This window comes from Mobula birostris, chromosome 19 (genome assembly GCF_030028105.1).
Source record: "Mobula birostris isolate sMobBir1 chromosome 19, sMobBir1.hap1, whole genome shotgun sequence".
Classification (NCBI taxonomy): Eukaryota; Metazoa; Chordata; class Chondrichthyes; order Myliobatiformes; family Myliobatidae; genus Mobula; species Mobula birostris.
In genome coordinates, this window is record NC_092388.1 from 53,007,055 (window position 1) to 53,030,358 (window position 23,304).

General features: G+C 41.2%; 1 protein-coding gene across 9 annotated transcripts in view; it reads left to right on the plus strand.

The window, feature by feature from the left end:
- Nucleotides 1-23,304, plus strand: part of LOC140212604 (uncharacterized) — a 92,746-nt gene that overhangs the window by 58,462 nt on the left and 10,980 nt on the right. For 8 of the 9 annotated variants that reach the window (XM_072283606.1, XM_072283601.1, XM_072283603.1 and 5 more), the window contains 5 exons: nucleotides 2,963-3,134; nucleotides 9,784-9,962; nucleotides 12,334-12,430; nucleotides 16,619-16,678; nucleotides 18,044-18,086. In XM_072283606.1, the coding sequence (XP_072139707.1) occupies nucleotides 2,963-3,134; nucleotides 9,784-9,962; nucleotides 12,334-12,430; nucleotides 16,619-16,678; nucleotides 18,044-18,086 (551 nt within the window). The remainder of the gene's footprint in view (nucleotides 1-2,962; nucleotides 3,135-9,783; nucleotides 9,963-12,333; nucleotides 12,431-16,618; nucleotides 16,679-18,043; nucleotides 18,087-23,304) is intronic. The other variant, XM_072283602.1, reaches the window with a different exon arrangement.

Sequence of the window (23,304 nt, forward strand, 5' to 3'; positions counted from 1 at the left end):
TACGAAAGGAGCTTGTTTTGCTGTTATTGTTTTGTTTTGTTTTGTTGCTGTTGTTGTTCCTGCTTGTATTATTCTGTTGATAACTGTGGGCATGATAAGATGGCAGCAGAATGTGTGGCAGCACTTCTTTTGGGTGTGGAGTGCTCTGTGCACTTATCCTCATCAAGATGTAGAATGGTGCTGGAGAGACTGCAAAGGAAATTCCCCAGGTTTCACTACCCTGCCAACGAACACCATCAAGACCTGATGTTTTGTGTGTGTTCACAAAGAAATGCTGTGACCTTGGCCTCTGAGATAGAGGTCATAGTGTTCCCTGGAGCTGTGGAAATCTGCACAGTTGTAGTTTTATTCTCCCTTTCAAAGCATGCATAAAGCATGTGAAGCATCTCTGCCATTGATAACCTTCTTTACAGCTTATCCCCTATGGTCACCCCAGTTTTCCCTATCAGAGGTATTTTCCTTACCTTTCCCAACGTTTGGCTTTAGCAAGTTTCAAAGGCCCAAAGGGGTTTCACCCTGCAACATTGACTCTGTTTCATTTCCCACAGATCTGTGCTGATCTGAGTATTTTCAGCTTATCTTCTTTGTATCAGGTTTCCAGCAACAGCAATTTTAAGGTCTTCCATCCAATGGCAATAACTATTACTGTATTCCTGCTGGAATCATAGAATTGTGGTGCAGGGAAACAAGGCATTTGACTCAACTTATCCATACTGTCTAGTGGGCACCCTTCGATATTAACCCCATCTCCCAGCACTTGATCCACAGCACTCTATGCACAAGTGATTCAACATTTCACCTTGACACTTCTTAAGTGCTGTACCCAGCCCAGCCTCAAATGCTGTCTCAAACAGTTCTACCATACCCCAGGTGTATGATAGGTTCACGTCATACCCCTTCTAAATCTTTTCCCTATTACCGTATATTCTGTAGTTTTATCTGGCTGTTATGTGGGGGGAGGTTTTCTGCAGTCTACTCTATTAATACCCCGCATAGTTTTATGTACCTCATCGTGCCCCTGCTGCTACAGAGGGAAAAGACCTGGCTTCTCCTATCATAACTGAACCGTTCCATCCAAGGTCAAATCTGGTGAATTTCCTCTGCACTAACTCCACCACTATCACATCCTTCCTCTATCTTGGTGAGCACAAGTGCACAGGGTACTCCAGCTGAGGTCTGATGAAAGTTTTATAAAGTTGGAGCATAACTACCCTGCTTCTGCACTCACTGCTCCAACGAATGAAGGCTAGTGTCTTGTATTACTTTTCAGCCATGTTGTCTACTTGTGTTGCTACTTTCAAGGACTCACACTAATTGTCGATACTCCCTAAGACATTACTTTTTATGGCCTATTTCAAACTCTCAAGTTTATTATCAATCAACAATACACATGTAAGCAGAGTGCAGTATTCTCTGTATACGTTCCAGAGTGGAAATGCATCCAAGCTTCATTAATGGTCGCAGAATGCATCACTGTGCAATTGTCTGGATTGAACTCCTTATCCATGATAAGGCCCAGAGAAGGAAAGGTTTCTGTGCACAATAAATTGTATCTGGCCATTTCTATTGTGCTTGACCTCTTCTTCTGGCATGATGAAGCCACACTCAAGATGGAGGACCAACACCTACTGTATCTGGTGTTCCCGATGTGGCCTCCTCTACATTGGTGATACCTGATATAAATTGGGCAACTACTTTGTTGAGCACCTCCACTCAGTCGGCAAAAATTGGAATTTCCCGGTAGCCAACCATTTTAATTCCTATCCCCAGTCCTGTGCTAACATGTCGGTCCATGGCCTCCTCTTCTGCCACAATGAAGCCACTCTCAGGTGGAGAAGCAACACCTCATATTCTGTCTAGGCAGACTCCAACCTGATGGCATGAACATGGATTTCTTCAACTTCTGATATTTTTTTCCCTCCCCTTCTCCCTTGTTCTATTCCCTGCTCTGGCCTCTTGCGTCCCTCCTCCTCTTTCTCCCATGATCCACTCTCCTCTCTTATCAGATTCCTTCTCCAGCTGTTTGACTCTTCCACCTGTCACCTCCCAGCTTCTTACTTCATCCCCCCTCCCCCACCCACCAGGCTAGCTTACCCTTCTTCCTCTCCCTCCACCTTGTTCTGGCATCTTCTCTCTTCCTTCTCAGTCCTGATAAAGGGTCCCGGCCTGAAGCAACGTCTATTCATTTCCATAGATGCTGCCTGACCTGCTGAGTTCCTCCAGCATTTTGTGTGCTGCTCTGGATTTCTAGCATCCACAGAATCTCTTGTGTTTATAGTTTTTAGGGAATGTTTTCTTGACATTTGTCAAAGCTTAAGTACATTCCAATTTATTTTGAAATCATTCACATTTGTCTTAGATTGCTCACTGAAGGTTAAAATGCATTAGTGGCATACAGTGACTCTTTGGGGGAAGCTTGCATGACTGAATTCCAAACACTATTGTCCAGAAGCAGTATTTAGGCATAAGAACCTTGCCTTGTGCAAACGAGCTAGTATACCAGCACTGTGGCTTAATGGGCCGCAGCAGGAGCAGGCTTTGAATTTAAGCCTTTTTGGTATTTGTATACTGAAAGGAAATTGAATTAGTTTATATAGAAATTTTTGTTAGAGTTTCCGTTAACACTTATGGTAACAGAATGGTGCTACTTGAAAATTGTTTTTCCACAGTACACATTGGTGTTTTAGTAGAAAATTTGCAGCTGTTATTTCACCTTAGACATAATTAGTTTTTAACTTTGTCTTTGCAACTACAGTAAATATTTAACCCCAAGAGTTCAGTTGGAATTACATGTGATACATTGCTAACCTCAAGGTGAAACCAGTTTGCCAACAAAAGGCTGTGCATTTCAATAGCACACTGACAGTGACCTGTTTTCACCTCCTTCGAGTTTTCTGAAACTAAATCAGATCCTCTGTGACAGGATCCACTTTCCTGATGGTTTGTTTTTTTAAAACTTTAGGTCACAGGATTGCAACTTCACCAGATACTAAAGTTTATCCTGTCAACTGGAATGGAACGGATGTGACAGGGGCAACTCTTGGAATCATTGGAATGGGACGGGTTGGATATAGAGTTGCCCAAAGAGCCAGAGGATTTGATATGAAAATTCTGTATCATAACAGAAATAGGAGGCAAGTTTTCTGAGCAATATCATTTAATGTGCATTGACAAACACTTGGACACACTGTGATAGGAATAGACTGGGGAGCTCAATTCATGCTTGATCCTCATTTTTAAGCTTATTTATGTTGGACAATGGTGAAATCCAGGATTTCTGTACTAAACTGGTGATGTAAAACTAATACGAATGTATTTTGGGACCTGTGTTAATTTTGAATGATATTTATTTTCATGAATTAACTTTTTAAAATAATTGCAACAAACTAACTACATTCTTTGATTTCAAAGAAATGGAAGGAAGGGTAATAAAATCAAACTCTGTAGATACCTTTGGGTCATAGATATCTAAAGTGTGACTAGATTGGATTATTACTTTATTGTCACCAAACAATTGATACAAGAGCGTACAATCATCACAGCGATATTTGATTCTGCGCTTCCCGCTCCCTGGAGTACAAATCGATAGTAAATATAATAAAATTTGAAATTATAATAATCACAAATAGAGAATAGAAAAGGGAAAGTAAGGTAGTGCAAAAAAAAAAAATGAGAGGCAGGTCCGGATATTTGGAGGGTACGGCCCAGATCCAGGTCAGGATCCGTTCAGCAGTCTTATCACAGTTGGAAAGAAGCTGTTCCCAAATCTGGCCATACGAGTCTTCAAGCTCCTGAGCCTTCTCTCGGAGGGAAGAGGGACAAAAAGTGTTTTGGCTGGGTGGGTCGTGTCCTTGATTATCCTGGCAGCACTGTTCCGACAGCGTGCGGTGTAAAGTGAGTCCAAGGACGGAAGATTGGTTTGTGTGATGTGATGTGCTGGGCTGTGTTCACGATCTTCTGCAGCTTCTTCTGGTCTTGGACAGGACAACTTCCATACCAGGTTGTGATGCACCCTAGAAGAATGCTTTCTATGGTGCATCTATAAAAATTAGTGAGGGTTTTAGGGGACAGGCCAAATTTCTTTAGCTTTCTCAGGAAGTAAAGGCACTGGTCTTGGCAGTGGACTCTGCTTGGTTGGACCAAGTCAGGTCATTTGTGATATTGACCCTGAGGAACTTAAAGCTTTTGACCTGTTCCAATGCGCACCACCGATGTAGATGGGGTCATGTGGTCTGCTACGCCTTTTGACCAATTCCTTCGTCTTGCTGACACTGAGGGATACGTTATTGTCTTCGTACCATGCCACCAGGTTCTTAATTTCCTCTCTGTACTCAAACTCATCATTACCCGAGATACGGCCTACAGTTGTGGTGTCATCAGCAAACTTATATATTGAGCCTGATGGAAACTTGGCTACACAATCATGGGTGTACAGTGAGTACAGCAAGGGGCTGAGTACACAGTCTTGTGGGGCACCGGTGCTCAGAGTGATTGTAGAGGAGAGCTTGTCCCCTATTTTCACAGCCTGGGTCCTGTCTGTGAGGAAGTTGAAGATCCAGCTGCAGATCTGAGTGCTAAGACCCAGGTTCCGGAGCTTAGGAATCAGTTTATTTAGAATGATGGTATTAAAGGCAGAGCTATAGTCAATGAAAAGAAGCCTTACATATGTGTCTTTATTCTCCAGGTGTTCTAAGGAGGAATGTAGGGCCAGACAGATGGCATCTGCCGTTGACCTGTTGCTCCAGTAGGCAAATTACAAAGCGTCGAGGTTGACCGGTAGGCTGTGGTTGATGTGTGCCATAACCGATCTTTCGAAGCACTTCATAGCAATTGATGTCAGAGCCACAGGTCAATAGTCATTCAGGCATGCCACCTTGCTCTTCTTCAGCCTCAGGATTATCGTTGCCTTCTTAAAACACGAGGGGATCTTAGACTGAAGCAGGGAGTTGTTGAAGATGTCAGCAGACACTCCAGCTAGATCGCTTGCACAGGCCCGGAGAACCTGTTCCGGGACGCCATCTGGGTCTGTCGCCTTCCTTGATGTGCTTACTGGGGATTAGTAAAAAACAATTAATGTGCAAATGAAGAATTCTTGCAAACGCAGGTTCCAGAAACAACAAATAAATACATTGTGCTGTGTTTGGGACATTGTTTAAGGGATGAATGTTGGCCGAAGCACCTGCAGAATATTCTGTTTTTTAGGTATTGCAGTGGAATATTTTATGTATATCTGACTTCAGGTCTTTGTATATCAGCATGAAGGACAGTAGTTCTGTGCCATTCAAAGTACACCAGGTCTGGAAACCATGATCTTCTGAATCAGAAATGATACGGCTTCTAATTGAGAGTTTTTCTTTGTGGGATTGCAGTGCAGCCCACTGGCCAGCAGTGCTTGGCAGCGATATGTCCAACAAAATTAAAATATGTGACCTAAGGGAAGAAAATATATTGCGCCAGCAGAATGGAAGAATAAATTATCTGTAAAATGTCAAGCTGTGTGACTTAAAAATAGTTCACCATTTAGCTTCCATTAAATATTTCAGAATCTCTCAGTACTCCTTTTATCAGTCTGAGAGCAAGAACTTGCTTCAGCTTTTCAATGGGCCTTGAACTACCTCACTTTCACTCTTTTGTGTAAGTGATTCATTTATTTGTAACTGATGTGATTTTTATGTCTTTGCTTTGACTTGCTGCCACAAAACAATTCTCATGGCAAGTGTCATTGATAATAAACCTGAATCTGATAAATCTCTTTTAAATTGGGGTTGTCAATACCCATTGAATGCTGCTTTGTTCAAAGTAATTTTATTTTATTCTTATATTCTACTACTCTTGATGCACTTCCTGATTATTTATTCTTGATTATCAAAGTGTCTTAGGATCTTTAGACAATGCTACTCCCAAGACCATTAGCAGGAAGTATTTTAGCTCATGGTTACCCATTCAGTCTGTTGCATTCTTTTGTTCTTTTTGTAGAGCATTTTATTCTTTTTTCCCCTAAGCAACTTATCTAATTTTTCTAAAATATGTTATATTTCCACCATCACTTCAAGCAATACATTCCAGACCCAAACTTTAAAAATTTTTCCTCATGTCATCCTTGATTCTTCTGCAAATAACTCAAATCTGTCTTCTGGCTAATGACCCTTCCTGTAATCTGTTTTTCACCTTATTTACCCTGTCAAATATTTTCTTGACATATTAGCTCCAAAGAGAATATCCAAGTCTCCACAAACTGATTTCTTTCTCCCCTGTTACAGAGTAGATTTCTTCTTCACCTTCTCAAAAGCCTTGACATGAAGTTCTCACAATAGTCTAAATGACACCAAAGCTTATATCAGATTCAGATTCTTTTATGTATTTATCACATACATGTCAAAACATACAGTGAAATGCGTCATTTGCATTAACAACCTAAGGATGTGCTGAGGGCAGTCCACAAGAGTTGTCACACATTCTGGGCCAACAAAGCATACCCACAATGTTCAGCAGAACAACAAACGCCTTTCCTCCCTCCCGCCCACCCATCCACTCACACAAACTGACAGGCCTTCCTTCCAGCTTCCATTGGACTCGAATTGCAGACATTAGCCTCCGACTTCCCCATGATCTCACCGACCCAGGGTTTGAGTCACCGGACCTCAACTTCCAGAGTACTGTATTGATCTTTGGACTTCGATCCTTGGCTGACGATGGGACCCTAAACCCCAGGCCTTCAGCTCTTGATTTACTGATGACAGGACTCCAAACTCAAGCTTCAAATTCCGCTGACCCACGTACCTGGGATCATTGGCCACATGGACCTTTGATCCTGTGGAGTAGATGCTGACCTGGGGATGGGCACCAGACCTTGCCCTTGTAGGTCTTCGTCTATCAGGTCTGCCAGCCCGACGTACGTTCACAGATGTCCTTCTTCCACATGGTTGCTGGCCTTTGAACACAGAGCATGGAATGAGGCCTAGACTCCAGCCTGACCTCCAGCTCCCCACATCCCTGTCCCTAAACCTTAATCTGACTCCAAACTCCCTACTCTGTCTCCATGCCATCCCTAAGAACCTGAAAAAAACAGTCTGAGCTATGACCTCAATGGAGACTGTAGCTCAGCGCCATCATGACTGGAGCCTAGTTGCAGAGGTTCAGCAAAATTTTTGTGTTCTGTATCTCTCTCAATAAAAATGGGGTACTCAAATATGTTTGTTAAAAGATTTCTGGTACCCTGCCACCACTGAGATCTTGTCACTAGGGCAGTGAGTTGTTTACTCTTCTGTTTACCTATGTTGTGCTTTATACATTTTGAATAACATGTTATTAACTTGTTTATGGTATACTATTTTGGTTTATTTGCTGTGTGTGTTGTATGTTGTATGGGTGCACCGTGGTCAGAGGAATGTTGTTTCATTTGGTTGTATATATGTACAGTCAGATGAACTTCTTGATTTGCCAATTTCAAACCTTTATGTGTAAGTACGTCCATCCTCTTTAAAATTGAACCAATTCATGAAAATCCTATGGTTAAATAAAACAAACTACCAGCAGTACAGGTAAGGTTTACCTATCTGTTTTAGCACAATGCTTCATTGATAAAATTTGATTTTGCTTGGAGATAATAAACAGCTTTTTGAAGGTTTCAAAAAGTGATGTTGGATAAACGTTTTCTGTGGAGCAATACCCGTGGGCAGCACACACTACTTCTACTGAAGGTGCTGATTGTTGTAGCTGGCACATTGTAAAAGTCTTTCAGATGAACAGCCTGAGTGTGTAGATTCTCAGAAGTGGCAATGGAGGTCCTAGCGGCATAAGTCCAGAAGAGTGAAGGAATCTGTCTTACCAGCCTTGTTCTCCTGTATCTTCCTGGCTGGTCTTGATCCTTCCCATTCCACATTCAAGCCCAGGAAGACAACCATCAAAATGCCAATGAGCAGGTGCACTCCCTTTCATCAGGTGGTTCCCTCATGTGTTCAATGAGCTGGAGGATAACAGTACTTTTTTTTGTCTTTGGAAAAGCTGCAGATTGAGATCTAATGTTTGCATCTTAGTGTGTCCCAGAATTTCATCCCAGTGCAATAACTAAGAAAGAGTATGATTTTTTTTAAGTTGTAGTGGAAATAAATGTCACTCATTCTATGTTCAACCTGTTCCATGTCTTTCACACTGTGTTAAGAATCTATCCAAAGTACTTTATTTTAGGTAAAATGACTCCCTTATGATTCTGTTTATTTGTTTAGTACTCATCAATAACACTAGTACATGACAAAGGAGAAAGCACATATAGACATTTTGTCTGATTTTTCTTATAAGCAAACTGTGGGAATCCTTTGTTAATAGTGTAATTTTGACACATTTTTAATATGATTGGGCAGTGTCAGTATGTTTTGTGAAGGGAATGTTGTGTTAGTAGTTTTTTTTATGAATATTTCTGGGATTGCATATAATGGTAAGTTGCAATCACACCAAAATTCCTTGAAATGTTTGTGGAATTGTTAGGAGTTTCCCTGATGTGGATCCAGTGCATAATAATTAAAGTGACCAAAGATTGATCCATTGCCAAACGGTGAGTAGATAAGAGAGAACATCTGGATGTAGCAAGATTGATTATGAGAAAGGTACTCGACAAGCTATCCAACAAGGTTTATTATATAAAGTGAGGTTGGAGGTAAAAGTAGCATCAGTGCAGAAGTAGTTAGAGTCAGAACAGAATGAAGTAAATGGGTTGTTTTCAGGCTGGCAGACTGTTCTTAGTAGGATGAAGAACGATTAGTACTGGGCCCTCAGCAATTCAGTTTTTGTAGAAGTGGCTTAGAAGATAAAATAAGGACATTCAAGTTTGCTGATGGTACAAAATTAGGTGGAAGAGTGAATTGTGAGGAAGACATGATGAATTTGAGTTGCAAAAGGAAGAAAGGTGGTTAAGCAATTTGGCAAGGAAGTGGCATATAATGTGGGGGGGGGTAGTTTGGCATCGGTCATGTTGTGTGAAGAATAGGAAAACACAGTATTTTATAATGAGAAGCAAGTGAATCATAAGCTAGTCCATGAAATGTGCAAAATAAACATTAAGGCATCTCTGATAGATGTGTCTTGCAGTGTGCTGATGCCACAAAACAACAATTTTCATGACATATTGTCAGTGATAATAAAACTTGACTCTTCATTCTTCTGATTCTTTACCTCAAGAGAAGCCTGTATTTTATTCCCAACTGCAATGAAAATGTTTTGGTGAGCGTTTGAGAATTTGGCAGAAAAGTTGACACAGTACTAGGATCAGTCATGATCCTATATTTGAATTGAAGAAAAAGGTCAAACGAATTTATGACGTGTAGAGATGCTATTTCTTCTGTTCTAACTGAAACTGTTGCTTGCTTCATAGTCAACCAATCAACTCCCCCTCATAATTTGAAGATTCTCTATCAAATCTCCTCTTAACAAATCTTTTTTGAAAGTTGCACTCTCATGTTTGGTTAATAAATTTACCATTTTTATTTGTTGTAATTTCTCCGGTGATTCAATAACCTTTTGCATTATGGATTCTGGAATTTCACTCCATGGCATAACATACCTTGTGTACAAATTTAACATTGGCTCTTTTACTTGCACTTTGCCAATAGGATATGGCATAGCCTCTATAATCATCAGACTAACCATCTGAATTTGCACTTTGTTTTTAAGGACACTTTTTGAGTAATGTTGAATAATGAGAGGGTTATAGTGTGGTGAAGTTTTACAGGTTTATTGTTGCTAACTAGTAAGCAAAATATACTCATTGTAGCTTTTACTTACATTTAGAGCCGATGAGGAGGAGAGACTGGTTGGCGCTCGCTACTGTGCAAGGATTGACGATCTCCTTCAGGAATCAGACTTTGTGATAGTAGTGGTAAATCTGACTCCTCAAACCTGCAAACTGATCAGGGAAAGAGAGCTTTGCCTTATGAAGTCCACCGCAACACTTATCAATATTTCTCGAGGTAGAAATGCATGATGGTTTAGTTTTATAGAAAACTGTGTGTTTTCTTTTTCAAAAAAAAAATCATTATTTTCTTATTTATTTTGTGAACTCACTTTGAGATTAATTCTACTCAGACAAAGTCATAAAATGCTACTACTTTTATGGTATTACATTACCTTCATTCCATAAATAAATGATTTCAGATTTTTAGGAATGGAATTTTTGGCTGCAGCTGAAAACACAAGTTTTTGTCTTCCTCGTGTTTAACTGCACTCATGCAGGATTAGATACAGGATAGCAGGGTTAGAAAATAACCCCAAAAAATATGGAGGAATTGGGGGTTGGTGGAGAAATAAGATGGTTTTTAGCAGGAGAGAAGATGTAAATTCAAGTTCCAGTTTAATTACCATTCAACCATACATGAATATAGCCAAATGAAACAGCATTCTTCTGGGGCCAAAGTGCAAAACACAGTTACCAACAGCACACTGAAAATATCACAGTGCAAATAACACAGAGCGCAAATGGCACATATGGTTACAATTTCAAAAAAACATAAAGTCACAAAGAAAAAAAATTATATAGCCCAAGGCCCTGAGTGGCATGACCATAGATTGTCCTGGTCCAGCTTGTTTTTGCACTGAGCGAACACTGGAGGACAGCACCAAGTGAGCACTAGAAGGCAGCACTGACAGGAGGGCTCGGCCTCCAACCCAGCACGATTCCAGTGCACCCAGCAGAGGACCCCATTTTCTACCGTGGGCAGCTGCAACCCAGCACGATTCCAGTGGACCCAGCAGAGGACCCTGTTTTCTACCTTGGGCAGCTGCAACAGGCCGCTGTGGCTGAGGCCTAGTCCTTGCCACAACCATGGCAATGCAGCTTTCCCCACCATTGGTCTTGCCAATCAACAGACTTGCAGTATTCAACGTTACCAATGTCCAACAGGGTCTTGCGATCCTAATAAAAGCTTCCAAGATAATCACTCACTAAGTTTGTTGGATCGTGCTTCATCTCAGCAGAATGGTGCGCAACAAGTCCAGTAAGTAGAGTAAAGGGAATATCCCCGATGGGTGAGACCAAGTGGGTTAATGATAACTGTTCCTGTTAATCATCCACACCATTCATGATGAGATGTGGCAGGATGCAGCATTTGAACCTGAATTATTTGACTTTGAGATCACTTACCTCTGTTTGCACTTTAGAGCACTTGTAATCATTGGCTGCAATTTTCCTGGGCTAGCACGGCATCATTTTTATGTATGACTGGTGCTTGCCGTTACTGTGCTCTTCTGTATTCTTCACCAAACAAGGTTTGGCAGTAACCTTAGGGGATGGATGTGTCAGGCTATGTAGTTACAGATTTTGGTGGTGTACAGATCCACTATTGATGGCCCTCAGTGCTCATGGACCCTCAGGTTTGAGCTGCCACACTGTTTACAGTTTATCTCATTTAACATGGTATAGTGCCAATGCAACATGCTCTAAGATGTCCTTGACATAGAGATTTGATTTTTGTCTCCACAAACCTTGTGTGTTGGTGTCTTCATTTTGGGCAATTGCATCTAGCTTGGGTAGACTGGTGAAAACAGAGTAGTGTAACCTACTGTGTGGATTCACTTGGAGCCCACTGAAGGACCATTCTGAGAGCTTTACCCTTCAGGGTTCTGCCAGTGGTGACGCTGCTTCTGGTGATGGACATCAAAATGCCTGACCCAATGTATATTCTATGACCTTGCTACTTTCAGTGCTTCTTCCAAATCCGGTTCAACATAGTGGACAATCGAGCTGAGGGAGGAAAGTGGGTGATAATCAAGAGAAGGTTCCCGACCCATGTTTAACCTGCTGCCATGAGACTGCTTGGGGTGTGGAGTCAAAGTTGGGGATTCCTGGGACTAACTGACATAGGAAGATAATCCAGCATTGTATGGCTTGTGTATCCCGACACTGAATTCAAAATGACCAGAGGTTCATTTCAATTTAGGATTTGACCATAAATCTTCTGTATCAGCTTTGTCAGGTGGATAATAAGGGATATAATAAAACTAATGTCAGAGATACTGGGAAGTTACTTAAACCAGGCATGTAATTTGGTATTGTCAACCTACGAAGGATCAGACTTCATTCAAAATTTTGTGATTATGGATGTATGTCATAAACAATTATATATTATCATGTTTCTCTGATTTGTACTTATTTCAATAAATTTAATATTTCATTTTGAAAATTGATGCATGCAGGTCTTGGAATAGACTTCAATAGCACAACTGGTATTAAAAGATACACAACCGCTGCTTTGTTGACAAAGTTTCAACATGTTTACAGTCGATTTTCTATATTCAGTAGAACATCCAGTCACGACTAATAGAGATTAATATTGATGTTGCAAGGTGCAGTGATTGATCAGGCTGCATTGGTACAAGCACTTCAGAAGGGATGGATTCGGGCAGCAGCTTTGGATGTTACCGATCCGGAACTACTTCCGAGGTATGTTGTTTCTTCCACTACTCAAAGTTTCATACATGTCAATTGAAAGCATGTCAATAACCTAAATACAGGAACACAACTGATACTACAAATGTTTTGTGTGTGTGTGTTTTTTTTTCAAAACAAGGGATCATCCTTTGCTGCACCTTCCAAACATCACTCTGACTCCCCATATTGGAACTGCCACTGACCAGGCGAGCTTTAAAATCTTGGAGAAAATGATTGAAAATGCTTTGGCTGCCATTCACGGACTTCCACTTCCTGATGAAGTACTGTTATCATGAAGGATGCAAGCAAGAGAGATATTGTTCATCTAACACCAACAATATAATCACTGATTTATTATAGAAATCTACAACATAGAGGAGACCATTTTGTCCATTGAAAACACTAAACTTAAAATATATAGGCTGTTCTTAATCTTGACCTCTACATTTTGTGGTAAGGAATCTATCACTGAGCCTGATCAAAAACCATGACATTTAGCCTTCCAAATAATAAAACTCTAGTTGGTGATAATCCTTTACTATGTGCCAAGTTGCATGTTGTGCTCAAGATCTCCAACATCTGCAGATTCTCTTGTGTTTAGGAACACTTAGTCGTCCTTTTTACTTTAATGAGCTCCTAGATTTTCCTTGGTTTAATTTTCCAGTATGTTTTCTTGCAACATCTTTGTCACCTTAACTTCCTTTTTAATTTCACCTTTGGACTTAATATACTGCCCCAGATTTTCTGGGTTTTTTTTAAGCTCAACGTCATATTTTTTTTCTTATTCTACCCTGCATACCTCTTGATATCAAAAAGGTCTAGAGCTAGACGTTTTCAATTTTTTAAACTATCAAGGACATATTTGGTGTGCATGCTCACTCTCTCTTCCTTGAATAACTCTCACTCTGACACAGACCTACCTGCAAGTAGCCATTTTAGGCAATTTTACCCATTTCTTATCACTGCTTAGAAAGATTAGCTTAGATTTGGAACTGTCTTGACCTGTCCTTTAAAAACATTAAATGTAACTGAATTATCATACCCCAAAATGTTCTCAATCAGCTGCCCCCTCCACCTATCCACATTCACATTTGTAACCAATCTAATCAATATATAGAAAACAAAAAAAAACTGGAGTTGTTTGAAACTTGATAATGGTGGGTTCATCAAAGATCAGGTAACTGAAACTCTGTTTCTGTTTCCACAGATGCTGCCTGGCCTGTTGAATCTTAGCTTCCTCTTATCTTTTATGCATTTCTGTATGCAATGATAGTTGAAATATACGGTTACATGTATAGGGCAGTAATATTCCAAGAAATATTTATTTTCCCTCTTCCCAAAAAAGGATTTCATATAACATCTGATTTGAGAATTCACTCTTCTCTCTTTCTACCGTTACTCTTATAAGCAAGCAAAAGTTTCTTGTGCAGAGATGTTGAGAGAAACAAATCAATCATGATCAATAATTAGAAGACCATTGGTAATTGGTTTGTTATTGACAGATGAACCAAAATACAATGAAAAGTTTTTGTTGAGTGCAATCCAGACAGATCATGCCATACATAAGTATTAGATTAAGCCGAAAGAGTGAACAATTTCAAGTTCCTGGGTGTTGACAACTCTGAGGATCTATTCTGGGCCCATAGAATTATTTTTTTTTTAGATTATGATAACACTCAGTCCTTGTTTATTGTCATTTAGAAATGCATGCATGCATTAAGAAATGATACAATGTTCCTCCAGAGTGATATCACAGAAAAACAGGACAAACCACAGACTAACACTGACGAAACCACATAATTATAACATATAGTTACAGCAGTGCAAAACAATACCATAATTTCATAAAGAACAGACCATGGGCACAGTAAAAAAAAAGTCTCAGAGTTCCGAGTCGATTGACTCCCGAGTCCCCGATAGCAGGCGGCAAAGGGAGAAGCTCCCTGCCATAAACCTCCAGGCACCGACAACTGCTGATGCATTGGAAGCACCCGACCACAGCCGACACTGAGTCCATCTGTCCGAAAACTTCGATCCTCCGACCAACCCCTCCGATACAGCCTTCCGAGTGCCGTCCTCTGCCAAGTGCCTTCGACCTTGCCCGGCCACCGAAACAAGCAAAGCCGAGGATTCGGGGCCTTCTCCGGAGATTCTGGCCCACACAGTAACAGCAGCAGCGAAGCGGGCATTTCAGAAGATTCTCCAGATGTTCCTCCGTACTCTCATGTCTGTCTGCATCAAATCAGAATTGTGCACGGTCCCCTACTTGACAAATAACAGATATCACCACTATTCTGGTATCTGTCCCCCACTTTTCCTTCACTACATCGACGACTGCATTGGCGCTGCTTCCTGCACGCATGCTGAGCTCGTTGACTTTATTAACTTTGCCTCCAACTTTCACCCTGCCCTCAAGTTTACCTGGTCCATTTCTGACACCTCCCTCCCCTTTCTAGATCTTTCTGTCTCTATCTCTGGAGACAGCTTATCCACTGATGTCTACTATAAGCCTACTGACTCTCTCAGCTATCTGGACTATTCCTCTTCTCACCCTGTCTCTTGCAAAAATGCCATCCCCTTCTTGCAATTCCTCCGACTCCGCCACATCTGCTGTCAGGATGAGGCTTTTCATTCCAGGACAAGGGAGATGTCCTTCTTTCTTAAAGAAAGGGGCTTCCCTTCCTCCACCATCAACTCTGCTCTCAAACACATCTCCCTCATTTCACGCACATCTGCTCTCACTCCATCCTCCCGCCACCCCACTAGGAATAGGGTTCCCCTACCACCCCACCAGCCTCCGGGTCCAACATATTCTCCGCAACTTCCGCCACCTCCAACGGGATCCCACCACTAAGCACATCTTCCCCTCCCCCCCCTGCTTTCCGCAGGGGTCGCTCCCTATGCGACTCCCTTGTCCATTCCTCTCCCCCCCCCCACTGATCTCCCTCCTGGCACTTATCCTTGTAAGCGGAACAAGTGCTACACATGCCCTTACACTTCCTCCCTTACCACCATTCAGGGCCCCAGACAGTCCTTCCAGGTGAGGCGACACTTCACCTGTGAGTCGGCTGGGGTGATATACTGCGTCCGGTGCTCCTGATGTGGCCTTCTATATATTGGCGAGACCCAACGCAGACTGGGAGACCACTTTGCTGAACACCTACGCTCTGTCCGCCAGAGAAAGCAGGATCTCCCAGTGGCCACACATTTTAATTCCACATCCCATTCCCATTCTGACATGTCTATCCACGGCCTCCTCTACTGTAGAGATGAAGCCACACTCAAGTTGGAGGAACAACACCTTATATTCTGTCTGGGTAGCCTCCAACCTGATGGCATGAACATTGACTTCTCAAACTTCCGCTAATGCCCCACCTCCCCCTCGTACCCCATCTGTTATTTATTTTTATACACACATTCTTTCTTTCACTCTCCTTTTTCTCCCTCTGTCCCTCTGACTATACCCCTTGCCCATCCTCTGGGTCCCCCCACCTTGTCTTTCTCCCTGGGCCTCCTGTCCCATGATCCTCTCATATCCCCTTTGCCAATCACCTGTCCAGCTCTTGGCGCCATCCCTCCCCCTCCTGTCTTCTCCTATCATTTTGGATCTACCCCTCCCACTTTGAAATCTCTTACTAGCTCTTCCTTCAGTTAGTCCTGACGAAGGGTTTCTGCCTGAAACATCGACTACACCTCTTCCTAGAGATGCTGCCTGGCCTGCTGCGTTCACCAGCAACTTTGATGTGTGTTGCTTGAATCTTCAGCATCTGCAGAATTCCTGTTGTGTGCATTAACAGAAACATTTAGCTAAAGGATTATTTTCATTAAGTATAATTATTAATTACTACATTATTTTAGGTAACTAACGTTTTGTGTGCACATTAATTTCCTTTGTAAGCTGGTTGAAAATGTGTGCACGCGCACAACTTAGAGGGAACATAGGTCATGTGGCATCTGTGGGAAGAAATAAACAGAGCAATTACTTCAGGTCAAAGATCCTTAATCTTTTCACGGATGGCACCTAACTCTTTCCAACACTTTGTAATGTAGTAATAATTAGAAAACATTATGATAGTAAAGATACTGTTGCTTTTGTGGTGGAGTTGTTTTAGTGCTAGGACAAGATTCATAATATAGTGCTCGAGAGTTTTATATTTGAGGTTAACTCGGTGATCATTAAATCGCCCTTTTTTTCTCCAGCCGTGCCGAGGGGTTTCAACCCGAAACGTCGACTGTACTTTTTCCCATTGATGCTGCCTGGTGAGTTTGCCAGCATTTTGTGTGTGTGCTCGGATTTCCAGCATCCGTAGATTTTCTCTTGTTTGTGACTAAATTGCCTTAACAATGCAGAGGCCTATTTGCATTGACCACAATTATGTTGAATTGCCAGAAGCAAGTATCAGTCTACTTTTTTTTATTTTCCAAAAATAAACTATATTCATGATAGAAATGTAGACGGAAGAACGAACACAGCCTTTGTGTCCGTACAGTCAGTAGCGTTCATACTTCCCAGCATGAGTCTCAACATGTGGACCATACTTGTGTACGTCACGCACGCTGAGGGTGAGAACGCATGCGCAGTTTTGTCACATGGCGGTACCCGTCTTGGAGGCCGAGTGGTTCTACCTGGCCGTTTCTGTTTCATTCAACTCCGTAAATCCGTATCACATCCTCCCGTCCGTCTGCTGAGACAACTGTGGACGCGCGGCCGCCAGCTGCAAACAACTCGCTCTGCGGCTTTCCAACGCCAGTCCCAGACTGTGGGCCTTGCGACTCGATGAAGGCATTAGCTGCAGCCGGTTTGGGGGGCGCGCTGCGTGTATGCGCGCCGCTCGTGGCCCGGGCCCCAGTGAAAGACCAGCTCGCGCAGGCAGCCCAGAGGATGTGCGTGCACACCACTGGATGCGCGCTCGCGAAGAGAAATCCCCTCAAGAAATTTCTGGCCAAGACAAAGTAAGTCTTCTAGGTATAATCATTAGTCACCAAGATTGCTACCCGAGTGTTTGTAAATAAGCACGGTGACCCCAAAACTCAAGTGTACTATTGTCATGTGGCATCTGTGGGAAGAAATAAACAGAGCAATATAAGCATACATACACAGCGTATAAATCCCATGTTTTCTTTTTACAGTAGTACATTACAAGACCAGGACAAACCTAAGTTATTACACGTTTTACATGGGTGCTAGTAACATCAGTCTTGATCTGAGCGCGTGGTTGCACCTGCGTTTACATGCTGCTGTTTTCATATTTTAATTGTAGATATTTTGCTATTATTCTGCACACTAATGCTTTAGTGATATATATATAGATTAAAATGTGGGTAGTTGTTGGAAAGTTGCTCATTGATCAGGGTAAGTGGATGCATGATGGTTAGAACAGACTTGATGGGCCAAAGGCCCAATTCTGGACCTATGATTATATCTAGACTCTGAGAATTTTCCCTGGAGCCTTGATATACATGTTTGTGAACCATTTCAATGGCATGACTGTCATTTGTAATAGAGAGGGGAACGAGAGTGGAGAGGACTTGGGATTTTTCTAGCACGAACTGGTTGGTGTAATCACAGCCTAAAACTGCAGAAAAAAATTGTCAGTCCTGTTTTTTTTTTGTGCTTCCATGCAGGAAGAAGTTTTGGTATGATAGCCCTATGCTGGGATCACAACTGGTAAGAACATGTTTAGTAAATAAACTAGTGTTGCTTCTTACCAAAATAAATAGTTTGGTCATTGATTGTTTGGGCTCAAAACTTGTTAGCTTGTGTATTATAAGGAATGTGTGTGCTTTCTATAGCAGTGAAAAGCCTTGATAAACATCAAATCATATGTTGAATTGTTGATTTGTTCTGAGAATTCCCTTTTAGGACTGAGATTAGGAAAAACTTCTTCACACAGAGAGTGGTGAATCTGTGGAATTCTCTGCCACAGGAAACAGTTGAGGCCAGTTCATTGGCTATATTTAAAAGGGAGTTAGATACGGCCCTTGTGGCTACGGGGGTCAGGGGGTATGGAGGGAAGGCTGGGTCGGGGTTCTGAGTTGGATGATCAGCCATGATCATAATAAATGGCGGTGCAGGCTTGAAGGGCCGAATGGCCTACTCCTGCACCTATTTTCTATGTTTCTAAAACATATGAGTTAAAGAAGCCACCTCAGAGTGACATCTGTCACAAATAGGGTTTATATGGGAATAAAAATGGGCTAATTTATCTTTAGACATATGGGCTCTGTGCACTACTTTAAATTGTATTAATGTATGTTTAGCACATATACAGGAAGTACTGACTAATTGAAAAATTTTATCCCATTTCTCTATAGGTAGACAAAGTTGAAGTTCCCTTTCCCATTCATTTTTAATTCTATCAGATATACCTGGCTGTAATTTCATAATTATATCATAGATAAATGCTATTAATCCCTTCTGAAGAGGATTTAAACCTAAAATTTTATCAGTGATATCAGTAGGGTATGAAGTCAGAAAGGTAGGCAACGTAGTATCTAAAAAATTTCTTATTTGTAAATATCTAAAAAAAAGTGGGATCTAGGCAAATCAAATTTCTTAGATAACTTCAAAAGACATGAAACAGTTATCCAGAAATAAGTCACGAAAACATGTTATACTTTTCGTTTTCCATATCAAAAAGGCTTGGTCCATAACCGAGGGTCGAAGAAAGAAATTAGATATAATAGGACTTGATAACATAAATTTGTTCAAACCAAAAAATTTACGAAATTGAAACCATATTTGCAATGTATGTTTAACTATTGGATTAACCATTTGTTTATTCAATTTAGATAGTACAAAAGGAAGTGAAGTTCCTAAAATGGAAGATGGAAGCTAAAGAGAACTCTTGGACAGAGTAGCCTTCAAGGTTTACCCAATGTGGGCTTGGAGTTATATACTTTTTATACTTTATTGTCGCCAAACAATTGGTACTAGAACGTACAATCATCACAACGATATTTAATTCTGCGCTTTCACACTCCCTGGATCACAAATATTAAATATTAAAGATAGTAAAAATAGTTAAAAGCAGTAACTATTAAAAATTCAAACTACGAATCATAAACAGAAAAATGGGAAGTAAGGTAGTGCAAAAAAACCGAGAGGCAGGTCCGGACATCCGGAGGGTACGGCCCAGACCTCGGTCAGGACCTATTCGGCAGTCTTATCACAGTTGGAAAGAAGCTGTTCCCAAATCTGGCCGTGCGAGTCTTCAAGCTCCTGAACCTTCTCCCGGAGGGAACAGGAACGAAAAGTCTGTTGGCTGGGTGGGTCGTGTCCTTGATTATCCTGGCAGCACTGCTCCGACAGCGTGAGGTGTAAAGTGAGTCCACGGACAGAAGATTGGTTTGTGTGATGTGCTGGGCTGTGTTCACGATCTTCTGCAGCTTCTTTCGGTCTTGGACAGGACAACTTCCATACCAGGTTGTGATGCACCCTAGAAGAATTCTTTCTATGGTGCATCTATAAAAATTAGTGAGGGTTTTAGGGGACAGGCCAAATTTCTTTAGTTTTCTCAGGAAGTAAAGGCGCTGGTGGGCCTTCTTGGCAGTGAACTCTGCTTGGTTGGACCAAGTCAGGTCATTTGTGATATTGACCCCGAGGAGCTTAAAGCTTTTGACCTGTTCCACTTGCGCACCACCGATGTAAATTGGGTCATGCGGTCCACTACTCCTTCTGAAGTCAACAACCAATTTCTTCGTCTTGCTGACGTTGAGGGATAGGTTATTGTCTTTGCACCATGCCACCAGGTTCTTAATTTCCTCTCTGTACTCAAACTCATCATTACCCGAGATACGGCCTACAATTGTTGTGTCATCAGCAAACTTATATATTGAGTTTGATGGAAACTTGGCTGCACAATCATGGGTGTACAGTGAGTACAGCAGGAGGCTGAGTACGCAGCCTTGTGGGGCACCGGTGCTCAGAGTGATTGTAGAGGAGAGCTTGTCCCCTATTTTTACAGCCTGGGTCCTGTCTGTGAGGAAGTTGAAGAGCCAGCTGCAGATCTGAGTGCTAAGGCCCAGGTTCCGGAGCTTAGGAATCAGTTTATTTGGAACGATGGTATTAAAGGCAGAGCTGTGGTCAATGAAAGGGAGCCTTACGTATGCGTCTTTATTCCCCAGGTGTTCTAAGGAGGAATGTAGGGCCAGAGAGATGGCACCTGCTGTTGACTTGTTGCTCCGGTAGGCAAACTGCAAAGCGTCGAGGTTGACCGGTAGGCTGTGGTTGATGTGTGCCAAACCCAATCTCTCGAAGCACTTCATAGCAATTGATGTCAGAGCCACAGGTTGATAGTCATTCAGGCATGCCACCTTGCTCTTCTTCGGCACTGGGATTGTCGTTGCCTTCTTAAAACACGAGGGGATCTTAGACTGAAGGAAGGAGCAGTTGAAGATGTCAGCAAACACTCCAGCTAGCTTGCTTGCTCAGGCCCGGAGAACCCATCCCGGGACGCCATCTGGGCCCGTCGCCTTCCTTGGATTTATCTTCAGGTAGGCCCCTCTAACGTCCTCCTTGGTGACGATGAATCTTGATGCCACCAGGTCCGGTTCATCTGGAGGGAGCGGGACGCTCCTCTTCTGTTCAAATCTTGAGTAGAATACGTTAAGTTCGTCAGGAAGAGAAGCGCCACAGTTATTGATATTCCCAGCCTTTGCGCCCAGTGATCTCATTTAGACCCTGCCATAGTCTACTGGCATCCCTTTGTTTAGCCTGGGCTTCCAACTTGGCTCGATATTGCCTCTTGGCGCCCTTAATGGCTTTCCGGAGTTCATGCCTGGGTTCTGTGTAGCGACTGGTATCCCTGGACCTAAAAGCCGCAGATCTAGCCTTTAAAAGGGACTTGACCTCATAATTCATGCAAGGTTTCCGGTTAGGGAATATCCTCATCATCTTGTGAGACACACAGTCCTCCGTGCATTTCCAAATAAAGTCATTTCCTAATAAAATTAATTAATTATTAAAAGGTTGAAATTTAATAGATCCTTATGTCTCTTAGTAATTTTAACTCCCAAGTAAGTAAAATAGTCAGTAGTCACTCTGAATGGAGAATATCTATAAATGGGAACCTGCATATTTAATGGGAAAAGTTCGCTCTTACCTAGGTTCAGTTTGTAAGCAGAAAAACTACTAAACTGAGCAAGCAAAATTAATACTGCCAGAATAGATTTTCCTGGGTTAGAAATATATATTAGTAAATCATCTGCATATAGTGATAATTTATGAGTCTCATTTCCATGGGTGTTGCCAAATATATTAGAGGAGTCTCGAATAGCAATAGCTGACGGTTCCAAGGCAATATCGAATAGTGGTGGACTAAGAGGACAGCCCTGCCTAGTACCACGGAATAGATGAAGAAGAGGAGATCTTTGATTGTTAGTAGATACCGAAGCCAAAGGAGTGAGATGTATCAGTTTAATCCAAGATATAAATATCGGACTAAAGTTAAATTTCTCAAGGGTGTTAAACAAATATGTCCATTCAACTCTGTCAAAAGCTTTCTCAGCGTCCAATGAAATAACACATTCTGAAATTCTGGGTGAAGGAGTATAAACAATATTCATTAATCTAATATTAAAAGAAGAATAACGATTTTTAATAAATCCAATCTGATTAGCAGAAATAATTTGTGGTAATACATTCTCCAATCTCATTGACATATTTTAGAAAAAATCTTAGAATCCACATTCAGCAAAGATATAGGCCTGTAAGATGGACATTCAGTAGGATCTTTATCTTTTTTGAGAATTAGGGAAATAGAAGCTCGATAAAAAGATTGTGGTAATTTACCTATAGATACTGTATCCCTAAAAACTCTACATAGCCAAGGAGTCAGTGTAGTAGAGAAAAACTTAAAAAAAATTCTACTGTGTATCCGTCTGGGCCAGGTGCTTTACCTGAGTTCATCGAAAGAATAGGATTTTTTATTTCCTCTATTGTAATAGGTATGTCTAGTTTTAAGCGTTCATTAGATGATAATTTTGGAATATTCAATTTGTTTAAAAATTCATGCATTATAGTGGAGTCATCAGGAAATTCTGATTGATATAGGGAGGTATAAAATTCTTGAAAGGATTTATTTATCTCGTCATGGTCAACCGTCAAAGTGCCATCTTGTTTATGAATCTTAACAATATGTCGTTTAACCAAGGCCGATTTCAATTGATTAGCCAAAAGTTTCCCAGTTTTATCACCTTGTATATAGAATTGACTCTTAGTTTTGATTAATTCACTTTCAATCGAAGATGGTAGTAAGAGATTATGTTCCATTTGAAGTTCAACTCTCTGTTTATAAAGCTCTTGATTAGGGGCTATAGAATATTTCTTGTCAATTTCTTTAATCTTGTCAACCAGATTAAGTATTTCATTATTGGTTCGCTTTTTTAATCCAGCAGTATATGAAATAATTTGTCCACGAATATATGCTTTAAAGGTATCCCATAATGTCCCACTGGAAATATCCTCTGTAGAATTCATTGTGAAGAAAAAATTAATCTGTTCCTCAATAAACCTGACAAAATCTGAATCTTGAAGCAAAGTGGTATTAAATCACCATTGTCTAGAATTAGTAGATGTATCCCTTGACTTAATAGATAATTTCAACGGCACATGATCAGAAACAGCAATGGAATCATATTCGCAACCAGTAACAAGAGGAATTAATCGAGAATCGTTTAAAAAAAAATAAGTCAATTCTTGAGTAGTGATGATATACATGTGGAAAAAAAATGATAAAGCTTTCTCATTTGGATGCAAGAATCTCCAAATTTCTGAGATTCCAGAGTTGGTCATAAAAGAGTTAATAAGGATAGCTGATTTATTCGGAAGTACTTGATTGGACATGGATCTATCCGTCAAAGGATTTAAACAACAATTGAAATCT